This window comes from Echinops telfairi, unplaced genomic scaffold, assembly GCF_000313985.2.
Source record: "Echinops telfairi isolate 266 unplaced genomic scaffold, ASM31398v2 ScPeMD7_7424;HRSCAF=8462, whole genome shotgun sequence".
Classification (NCBI taxonomy): Eukaryota; Metazoa; Chordata; class Mammalia; order Afrosoricida; family Tenrecidae; genus Echinops; species Echinops telfairi.
Genome location: NW_022111324.1, coordinates 5288083 through 5300183, shown reverse-complemented (window position 1 = coordinate 5300183; position 12101 = coordinate 5288083). Strand labels below are relative to the sequence as shown.

The following is a 12101-nucleotide window of genomic DNA, read 5'->3' as shown; positions in this document are numbered from 1 at the left end:
TGAGCATCATAGAATGCCAATTTAATAGAAGAAAGTATTCTTGCGTTGAGGGAGTACTTGAGTGGAGGCCCAATGTCCTTCTGTTACGTTAATACTAAAGCTATAAATGTAGGCTCATAGATCTATTTCCCCATCCTCGTATAAATATATTTGCATATGTACATGTCTTTATCTAGACCTCTATGACTCTCTCCTCATTAACAGGCTAGATTTGGTTCACACAGTAACCATTTGTAGTAATCATATACATGTTATTTCCAACTTCTATAAATGTTATTTCCAACTTTTACCAAAGATAACTGGGGCTCATGGCCTGCGTAATACTGTAAGGGTCAATTCACATTGGAATCTACTTGATGGCAATGGGTTTGGTTTTTTTTGAGGGGTATCTGACCAGTCTTCATGCCGTCTTCAAATCTCTATGTAAAGCTTGTCTTCCCAATCACTGCCACCTAGTCCATGCCAACTCAGAGTGACCCTATAGGGCAGGATAGACATGCCTCTGGATTTCCGGAGTAGGATAGCCCATCTTTCACCTAAAGAGTGGCTAGTGGTCTTAAGCTTTGGTCACAGCCCATCTCCTAACCACTACACCACCAGGGCTCCAAAGCTCTCCGTGGTGAGACTTGTCTGTTCTGTTTAAAACTGAAACCTGTTCACCTCCCCATCTACTGCCTCTGACCTCCCATATGTTTTTACTTCTTTTAATGTACTTTGTGATGATTATGTTATTGCTATTGTTTATCTGCATTTGTTAGAATGAAAGTTCCTATCGCTGAGTTTATTTTATGGTTGTTTACTGATTTAGCCTGTTCACCTGGAACAGTGGTAGGCACAGAGTGGACGTTTACTTCATAAGGATTTGTTGATCTGAATAGTATCTTCCTTCATCTCATAAGCAGTCTGTTACCATATTGTTATTACCGAGCTCCTTAATTGTTTTCAGATCTTTCCACGTTTCTCCATTGCTGCAATGTCCACCTACTCTAAACGCCTATCATGTTTCACTTGATTTGCTGCAACAGTCTCTTGATTTGTCTGCCTGTATCCACTCATATTTGTTCTCTATAGTACTTGCAGCATAACTTCGAAATCATGTCTGATTATGTTACTTGCCCTTTTTTTGGGATCATTTTATTGGGGGCTCTAATAGATATTATAACAATCCATAAATCAGTTATATCAAGTAAATTTGTACATATGTTGCCATCATTTTCGAAACATTGATAAGTTATATATTATTTTTTCATACCTTCCACTGTCTGCTGTATCCCTTCACCCACATTTCTGTTATTCATCCCCCTTGTGGGGGTGTTACACACCCATCATTGCTATCGGTTCCCCCCTTCCTCCCCACCCTCCCTTTGTCCTGGATTTTGTGTGTCGAAATGTCTTATCTGTACCAATGTACATACTCCAGTCTAGCAGGATTTGTAAGGTAGAACTGGGATCATGATAGGTAGTGGGGGAGGAAGCGTTAAATAACCAGAGGAATGCTGGGTGTTTTGTTGGTGATATACTGCACCCTGATTGAATCGTCCCTTCCATGTGACCCTTTGTTGAGGGGATGTCCAGTTGCCTACACATGGGCTTTGAATCTCCACTTTGACCCCTCTTCTTCACTTCAATATAATTGCTTGTTTTCAATCTTCTGATACCTGATCTTATCAACACCTCATGATTACACAGGCTGGTGTGCTTCTTCCATATGGGCTTTGTTGCTTCCCTGCTAGATGGCCACTTGTTTAACTTCAAGTTTTTAAGGCCCCAGACGCTGTGTCTTCTTAATAGCCAGGCACCATTAGCTTTCTTCACATTTGCTTATGTACCCTTTTGTCTTCAGCATTGTGTTGGGAAGGTATCCCTCAGTGCCAGGCTATTAGAACAAAGTGTTCATGTGTCGAGGGAAGACTTAAGTAGAAGCCCCATGTGTGTCTGTTACTTTAGTACTTTAAAGTATCTGAGCCAAGTAAAACGGTCCCACACGATTGCCCAAGACAGTCATCTTGATGGAAGCCGACGGCCACAGTTTCCTCCCACGGAGTGGCTGGCGGGTTACACTATACGATCGATCTTTCATTAGCAGAGGCATGCTTAGTGACTGTGTCACTAGGGTAAACATTTCTATTTAATTAAACTTACATTTAAGTTAAAAAAAGTATATTTAAAATATATATATAGGTACATAAACCAAGATCCCTATTATATAATATTTCCATATGTACATGCCTATCTATATTTAAACCTCTATATAGCGTTTGCCTCCTAGGTCTTTCCTCTATTTCCTTTTCCTTTCCTTCTGCCCCACTGTCATGTTCACCCTTCATTCAACTCTCAGTAATTCCTCTGGGCTACAATACAATTGATCAACCACCACCAGACATTCTATGCCCTCCTTGCCATTGATTTTTAGATGCCTGTTGTTTCCCTGTCCCTGAGTTTGTTGGCTCCCCACTCCCACCCCCACCCCCCACCTGCCAACTGCCAGTTTGTTGATTTCTCCTCCGAACTGTTTATCCTACCTGTCTTATATAGATAGACATATATAATTTTTTTAAAACCTATAAATAAATAGTTCCAGAGCTATCTGCTGACTTTTATGAAGGTCTTCCAACCAGGTCTGATGAGGTGCCAAGTACTGCCCCTGAGTCAGAAATCTATTTTCGGGATTCCTTGGGTACACTTAGTGACTTTGTTCCCCTTGCTGTTCTGTTGTGCTCCCTTCGTGATTCACCCTGTTGTTGGGGGATCAGAGTGGACACACTTCCCGTACTGTCTCTAGTGTTATTCCCCCTAGTGCTGTGGCCTAGTGAGGAGACGTAGTGTCTTGTGTTGGGACCAGCCCTACGGTCCTTTCTATGGATTGGCTGCTGCAAGCAGAAATGTTGTCCTCAAGGCTTGGTGGGCTAAAATGAGAGAGTTCCACTCTCTCTCTCTCTTTTCCCTCTTAGTTTGCTCCCGTGTGGACAGGACAGACCGGCCACTCTCCTCGGCCTGTATCTTCAGTGCTGTCCTCTGTAGTACATTCTTCTATGGAGGGTCAACATAGTTCAAGTTGGGGCCGGGCCCGCTTACTTGCCCTTCTTAAAACTCATTTCTTTCCATTGCTTTCAGGATACAGGATAAAAATGTGGTTTACAGTGTCCCCCTTAGCCTGGTTCCTCCCCTCCTCACGCTAGCCTCACCTTTATCCCTTGCTACTATCCTCTAGTTCCTCAGGCTTTCTTTCAGTCCCTTGTACAAGTCTTGCTTTTCTTACACGGAGCCTTGAAACCAATGTTCTTGGGATACTTTCTCCTCCTCTGTCATGGTGATTACACTTCTCTTGGTATAATCTCTTGATAGAAATTTATTGAATAGATTACAAAGTTTGCATAACCTTATAGCATTACATCATATTTTTGTAAGAAATTGTTTTGCTGTGATCATGCACTAATTAGCCAACATGTAGTAGCATGCAAATGCATGTTTCTTCACATGACATGTATGATTGAGTACACCATAGTGTTGTCAGACTGCAAGTAGTCCTGGAGAGCCTGTTGCCATAGCCAAAACCAGGCCAAATTGATTCGAGCAGTTCCCAATTTATTCTGCAAGTGCTTGCGGAAGGAAAAAAAAAAAAACACATTTCTCCTTTGAGCTGCTTCAGAGTTCACTTCTGACCCCCTGCAGGTTTATTCAAGAAGGGGGTGTGTTTGTTTATAATAATTATAGGAGGAGATAAGCAGGTTTTGACAGTGTCACAGGATACAGTTCATAGTCTTAAAAAAGCAGGTTTTGCAGTGATTGTTAGGATTACTTATACCTACATTTCTCCAGGACCCATTAGACCACCATCCCCTAAAGTTTCATGAACCCTTGTTTATCTAAATATCTGGCTTTTCTAACTGATCTTGTTAACCTTCTTCCTAAATTGGAACATCCCTGCTGATTCAGCATAAAAGGAAGTTTTCACAAACTATTCAATTCTATTTCTAGTATTGATTTTCTCTGTCAATAATACCCACATCAAATGCGCTGCCCATAATAAAGGACAAAGTATAACTGCTCCCTAGGGTGGGTTTCAGAGATTAAATCTTAAAGGAACAGAAAGCCTCAGTTTTCTCCCACAAAGTGGCTGGTGGGTTTGAACCACTTACATTTGGTTAGTAACTCAACACTTAAACCATGATACCACCAGAACTCATATCTTTATCATTGAGTAGTCTTATGAACACAAGACAAATTTAAATTTATACTTGTTAGAATTTTTATACTTATAGAATATGAATAATCTTACATAAATGGATTTTCACAGAAGATATTGGGATTTTTTTTAAAGTGGTCCCAATAATTTGCTTAGCCTTTAATTATATTACAGAAATAAATTTAAAAATCTTCTGCACTCTGAATACTCAAAGTAGTATAGTTTCCAAGCAAAATTTACATAAATTTTAATACATCAGGGAGCTTCAAAAAGTTTGAGATGCCAATATTGTTTAGTTCCATTTTTCCATGAACTTTTTGAAGCCCCCTTGTAATTACTTACTGTGCCTACTTTGAAAATAGTTTGAGGTAGGTTAATGAGGAAGAGCCCTCATGGTATTTTGATTATGCTTTGGGTGCTAAGCGCAAGGTCAACAGTTCAAAACCAACATTCGCTCCTCTTGAGAAAGATGAGGCTTTTTGCTCTCATAAAGAATGTCTTTAAAAAAAAAGAATTACAGCCTCAGAAACGCACTGGGGCAGTTAGTCTACCCTGTTCTATAGGGTCAGTATGAATTGGAATTGACTATGACAGTGAATTTTTAGATTGATAATTGGAACGACTCATAGTATTTCTTATGTTCTTATATCCTGTACTTTGTTTCCTACAATCAACATTTAGTATGCATGTAATATTTCATTTAAATATTCAATTGACAAATTAGATTTGGTGCTTTTATTTGTGTATTTTGTTATTTTTAAAATCATTTTTGGGGGGCTCATACAACTCTTATCACAATCCATACGTATGTCAATTGTGTAAAGCACACTTAAACATTCGTTGCCCTCATCATTCTCAAAACATTTGCTTTCTGCTTGGGTTCTTGGATTCAGTGCCTCATTTTTCTTCCCCCACCCCCTCTCCTATATTTTGGTATTATGTGTGTAAAATTTGCCATGAGAAGTGAAATACAAAGTGGATGAGCAAAATTTTTTTCTCTTTGCAGTTTATTGTTATTATTTTTAATCATTTTATTGGGGGCTCTTACAGCTTTTATAACATTCCATACATCAATTATATCAAGCATATTTGTACATATGTTGCCATCATATTCTAAGCATTTACTTTCTATTTGAGCCTTAGGTATCAGCTCCTCTTTTTCCCCTCTCCCTCCTCCCACCCTCGTGACACCTTGATAAATCATACATTTTTATTGTTTTTATATCTAACACTGTACACTGTGTCCCTTCATCCACGTTTCTGTTCATCCTCTGGGGTGGTGGGGTTATGTGTTGATCATTGCGATCAGTTCCCCCATACTCCCTCCACCTTCCCCCTATCCTCCTGGTATTGCTACTCCCTTTTCTGTTCCTGAGGGGTTTATTTGACCTGGATTCTGTGTGTCATGAGTTCTTATCTAGCCAGAACTGAAAGGCAGGACTGGGGTCATAATAGGGTGGTGGTTCGGTGGGGGGGGGGGGCATTGAAGAAGCCTCTACAAACCAGAGAAATATTGTGTGCTTCATTGGTGCTATACTGGAGCTTAAATCTTCTAGGAATTTATAATCAAGTGAATACTATGATATTTAGTATTCAAGATATTTGAAAAGAATATAAGATAAACTTCTTTGAACAGAAGTTCTAATTCTAAATAGTCTTTTCTGACATTCTGTATTCCGAATTTGGTATGGCTCTAGGCAACAGAAATATAGTCTTTGATACGGTGACCAGAAGTGCCGCTTTTGGCCGGACAGTCCCGATTTTTGGCATTTTTAAAAAGTCCCAATTTTTGGAAAGAATGTATGACAAGCTAGGGAACGGTCTCTTTGGTCCATATAGACCAAATTTTTCATCAAGAACCACCGCCCCCTGGTCAATGGTTTCCGGCTTTCAATCTGGTCACCTTAGGAGAAATACAAAACAAAACAAGCCTAGAAGTAGATTTCACTCAGAATTTGGTCTAGCTTTTCTCAGGCTGGTCTGATCCTTGGCATTACTTGGAGAGTGCTAGTTGCGTAGCTTTCGGTAATATTCTGTACTTATTCTCTAGGTTCTTATATCCACCGCAGTGGCTACACAGAACTCATAGACCAAGTTCATGAATAAAGGGTTTACTAAGGAAGTTCACAGGTTGTAATGCCAATGAGAAATTCTCCAGTTTGATTTGTTTGTTAGAACATGCTACAAAGTTTTTTCAGGACTCCTAATAAAGGACCAAAGGGGCATACATACTACTCTGCTGTAAGCTTCAACCCAAAAGTTTTCAGTTTAAGCTCTGTGGGTCAGCAAACCCAGCTCCCTGAACAAAGTGCCCAGAGGCACCCTACTCCACAAGCGAGCCTCCTGCACGAAATCACCGATCACCTGGCTTTACCTGCTCCATGGTTTGGGTAGTTCATCACTCTGTTTCATGTTTTGGCTCCTGGTTCAGCTGCTGCTCCTCTGATAAATTACAGCTGCTTTCTGGATCTAGGAGGTGCAGTGCACAGGGATCTAGGATCCAGAGGATTCTCTCCACTCTTGGAGTTTGCTGGTAATGAGATCCCTCCTCCTGCTTCTCAGAGGGCTCATTTTATACACAGCAGAATGGCATTCCAACGAATCCTGTTCCCAATTACTCACAGGTGAATCTTATCAGTATCTCTCTTACCCCACCTTCAGTTTTGACTCATGCAGGACAAGATCTTTTTTTTTTTTTTTTTACAGGACAAGATCTTTTGGCAGGAGTTAGACCTTGGCTGGAAGAGCCACATTAAGTAATTCACTGTCCCTGCATTGGTGTTATCCAAAAAACAAACCCAAACCAATCCTATTGATAGGCTTTCTCACAAGGTGTTGTGTTGGTTGACTCAGGTGACTTCTAGGCTGTGAATCTGTGCAAGAGCAGATAGCCTTCTCTTTCTCCTTTGGAGTGACCGCTGCCCTTTCAGTTAGCTCTCTAAAGCATCCCACCAGGATAGGATTTCTCATTTGCTAACTTTTTCACAAGTCAGAACAGTTTATGTACATCTTATTTGCTGGCATAGTGGATTACTTCTTGGACTGCTAACTCCAAGGTCAGCAGTTCAAAACCAACAGCTGCTCCAACAGGGAGACACCTGTCCCCTCCCACAATAGGAAGAAAGACAAGGCTTTCTATTTCCAGGAAGATGTATAGTCTTTGGAAGCCCACAGGGGCAATTTTAGCCTGTCCTATACTGTTGCTTTGAGTTAGAATTGACTTGATGGTAGTTTGTTTTGGTTGATTCTTATAACTTGATTCTTATAAAAAGATTATTTATTTGACAGAATTTATTAACTAAGTTTTTATGATGTGTAAAGTATTTCTGTTTATTGTGAAACAGGATAAAACTTTTAGAGCAGCTTTTGAACTTTTTACAGAATTCTGGAATTTAACAGACAACAATGACAGGCCATGCACAAAGATGTATTTGTTGTAGACATCGTTTGTCTTTGTTAACTCAGAAATCTTTTAAGTCTTGTTAATGAGATTGAGGTTGTGATGAATTAGGTATGAAAACAAAAGGATTTTTCTCACAATTTCCTTAAATTTGATATACGTTAAATTCATTAATTTTATCCCTTGGAAAGATTTATCTAGTCTCTGAAATCCAGTTTAGGAGAAGACTAGGTTAATTTTTATGGTATCATTTTATGTTTCTATTTCTTTAGTTTATTTTCCCCCCTTGTTTTTTATGTAGCTGTCATTAAATGCCAAGTAGTTTGTATTATAGTCCTTCTTGGGTTGGAAAGAAATGTTTTTCTTTTGTTATTAAATATTTCTCTTGGCTAGTAATAATGATAAAGAACAAAACATTCAATGTTTCCTGTTTTGTGCCTTAAAATGATATTTTATAACATACTCATGGGATTTGACATCATTCTTTTCATGATATTTCTCAAGCAGGTTCATTCTACTATATATGCACATACTCACATGCACACATACATATAGTTATGTTTTTTAGTCAACACTTTAGGGCTTCATTTCAAATATTGGCATCAAATAGAATTTGATGTCTTATTAACAAAGCAGTGATATCAGTTTTGCTTTTAGAATTCAGGCAGTTTACTTAATACATGAAGAAAAAGAGTCCTACTTATCATGTCTCTTAAATGCAACTTTTAGAAATGACACATGTACAGTAATTTTTGTTCCTAAGGAAGCTATACTAAGATAATATGGTGATCAGTTATTGTATATAAACTAAGTAGAGGTAACTTTTGATGTACCTATTCATGGTTCGTATGGAGTCCTGGTGGTGTAGTAGTTACCCATTGGGCTGTAATCCACATGGTCGCTGGTTCAAATCACCGGCTACTCCGCAGAGGAAAGACTGGGCTTTCTAGTTCCATAAACAGCTATAGTCTCAGAAACCCATAGAGCGTCGCTAGGAGTTGGCATTAACTCCATTGACTCGATGGCAGTGAGTTTTTCTAAGTCCATGCACAGGTGATTAAAGATAGCAAATATATAATAAAATACTGTTATTTTTCTTTAAAACTTATTACAACTTTATTGTTACATTAATCTGAATGCATTGGGGAAAATGTGGCTTTTCTGACGCTTCTCGTTCTCTTACCATTGCCACCTTTCTCTTTTTGTTTCTTTGGTCTTGTTTTCCTTTTTTATCATTTTATTAGGCGCTCATAGAGCTCTTATCACAATCCATACATCCATCCATTGTGTAAAGCACATTTGTACATTCATCGCCCTCATCATTTTTAAAATATTTGCTCTCCACTTCCATTGCCACTTTTCTGTGCTGTAATTGTTATTTGATAATTTGCCCTTACTGGATTGCTCATTACAGAACTAGAACCGTGTCTTAGCTTTTTATCTGTCTAGACTAGAAGCCTGTTATTTAGGTACCCAATAATATAATGAGTAACTTCTCACCCTCAATAGTGTATATGAGCATGGACTACAATTAACCATATTCATCTGAGAAAAGAATTCTCGACTCTACGTAAGACAATCATCCTCAGTTGATGGCCTAAAAGTCATCTCAATTTTGCTAATAATTCTAACTGAATATAATCTTTTATGGTTTTTGATTAATAATACTTACCAAAATCAAACCAAACGCAGACCCTATAGGAGAGAATAGAATTGCTCTGGAAGTTCTCCAAGACTGTAAATCCTTACAAAGGAAGACCACCTGGTCTTTCTCTTGTTATTGGCTTCAAGTGGCTTCAAACTGTTGGCCCTTTGGTTAGCAACCTAACACTTAACCCCCTACATCATGAAGACGTCTTACAAAGCGTACGGTATTCTTTATTCTTTAAATGTTGTGTCTCCCCTTTACAGTTATCTCGGGTAGGAGCAGGCCACTTGCCTTAACAAGGCCCATAATCAAAGTCATGTGTTAACTTTATATATATATATAGATATATACACAAATATATATATATACCAGCTTAAAATATTTTAATAGCAGCTTTTAAAAAAGGTTTCATATGTAATATTTGAAAACAAATCTTTCTACTCCTTTCCAACATGATTGCTGAAGACAAAATGTGTGCATAAGCAAATTTGGTGAAGATAGCTGATGGTACCATTAAAAAGATATAATGTCTGGGGTCTTAAAGGCTTGAAGTTAAACAAGTGACCCTCTAGCAGGGAAGCAACAAAGCCCACATGGAAGAAGCACACCAGCCTGTGTGATCAAGAGTTGTCGATGGGAATAGCTATTAGAAGTTTTAAAAAAAGCAATCAAATTGAGGAGAAGGAACGTGGACAAAGTGGAGACCCAAACCCACCTGTAAAAAAATTGGGCAGTCCCTTACAGAAGGGCCAAATGGAAGGGATGATTGTGGGGAACAGAAGGAATTCTCTTAAGTTGTCTCCCCAAAATATGTACCAAACTTAGCTGCTTAAGAGTGACTCGCAGCGAAAGTAGGTCAGAGGTTATTCTACTTGACATTGGCCATCTGTAGTGGCTAGACCATTAGTCTGACTCACCCTGAATAAGACCCACTCCCTTCTGATAAGGATAATGGTGGTCTATTCACTTGCAGAGATACCAGAGAGGGCAAACCCGCCCAAGGGTGACCAAGGTTAGTTAGCCATTATCAGCTGTTTAGATCAAGCAGATACCACTGTCTATTCCACAACCAATGTGGGCACACCCCTAGGTGATTCCTCTCCTATTGATTGTATTGCCTATGCTAATATCCCTCCTGGTGACTCAGGCTATTGTCCACTATCAGGGAACTTGCATGCCTCCCAGAATAGTAATGGTCTGTTTTGTTATGTGAGACATTAGAGCGATCAAACTTGTTCTAGAATGAATTGTATTGCCCCTTTCTGTGATGTATGATTACGATGCGTGGTTAGCAATAAATAACGAAGCTCCCTGGTACTCGAGAGGGTGGCTGGCCAGGAGGGTGGCCAGAAGGTGACTAAGGAGGACGAAGCAGCGGCTTCTTCTCTGACGGCTAAGCCCCCTCCATGAGGACCATCAAGCCGGGCGGAGGTGAGATATGTTACCATGAATTGCGTCTGACTCCATTACTTGACTCTATCCTTTAACTCTCATGCTCTCTATGACTTTACTATAATCTCTACTTATTATCGCTGTACAATTGCGCCTACCAAACCTGTGATGTTTTGTGGGGTTCCCTCTTACCCTTAACCCCACAGATGATAAATCCAGAGTGTGGTATTAACACTGATGAAACATATGACTATCCTCTAGTTCTTTAATATTTCTTCCCCTTACTATTACGGTCTTTGTGTTACCTTATTAACCTTGTTAGACCTGCGTATGTTACCTCATTAACCTTGTTAGACCCGCGTATGTTCATTTCTATAATTAAGAGGTTTCAGTGCATGAAAGGCAAGATAGATTACCCTTTGGAAACAGTAGCACTAGTAAATTATTCCCTGAGCATGTGGGAAGTGGAGGAGGGAGAGACGGGGGAGCCAATAGTAAGGATGACTGTATAACCCCACTTGAAGGAAATAGATAACAGAATTTCAGGTGAATGGATACATGGATGGTGTTAGATACAGCAAATAATAATATAACATAGATATGGCAAGTAAGAATATATAATATAATAATAAGGGTTCGTGGGGGGTAGGTTGGAGGAGAGAAGGAATAAAGGGGAGCTGATAGCAAAGAGTTCAGGAACAAAGAAAATGTGTCGAAACTGATGGTGGTAGCATTTGGACAATTATGCTTGCTGTAATTGAAATTATTTAAAAAGATGAAAAACAATCTTTCATTGGTTCAGCAACTTTGTAAAGCATCTTTCATTTGCTTAACATGATGCAGAATTTTTCTTATGTTTCTATACCGTTTATAGTAGAAAAGAAGAAAGAAACGATAACAGAGTCAGCTGGTCGGCAACAGAAAAAGAAAATAGGTAAGATGAAATGTTGGTCTAAACAAAATTTAGGTTTTCTTCCCCCCAAAAGTACATTTTTAGATCATGTAAATGAAGTTGTTAATTGTGATAAATCACACTTGTATAATTTTACTGTTTACAAAGCACATATTTACATTATCTCACTTGATTTCTATAACTCCTTTGTGAGGTAGATAAGGATATGTTCAAGCAGCTGCTCTTTTTTTTTTGTTCTTAGCTTTGATATAATTCCGTTTTAGTAAAATAATGTTGACAATCATGGCTTTTTTTAAGTGAGTTTTTTAAAAGCTTTTTATTGTGAATTAGGTGGGGGTTTACATATCAGACCATCTTTTTGCATTCAATCACTTGAACAATTTATCAATGACCCTATGGTTTGTTTGCTTTGACCTCCCCTCACTTCCTTTTTCCCCATCTTTTTTTTCCCCCTCCCATTTTCTAATAAGAATCATCTTCAATTGCTGAAACCCTGGTGGGGACTGAGCATGATAGTGGGACAGAAGGAAAGTCAAGGGAAATAGAGGAAAGAGCTGGGAGG

The 12101-nt window shown here is 38.9% G+C and overlaps 1 protein-coding gene across 1 annotated transcript in view; it reads left to right on the top strand.

The window, feature by feature from the left end:
• TMCO1 (transmembrane and coiled-coil domains 1) overlaps positions 1-12101 on the top strand; it is a 61395-nt gene that overhangs the window by 4566 nt on the left and 44728 nt on the right. The window contains exon 3 of the mRNA XM_013005721.2: positions 11501-11560. Within this exon, the coding sequence (XP_012861175.1) occupies positions 11501-11560 (60 nt within the window). The remainder of the gene's footprint in view (positions 1-11500; positions 11561-12101) is intronic.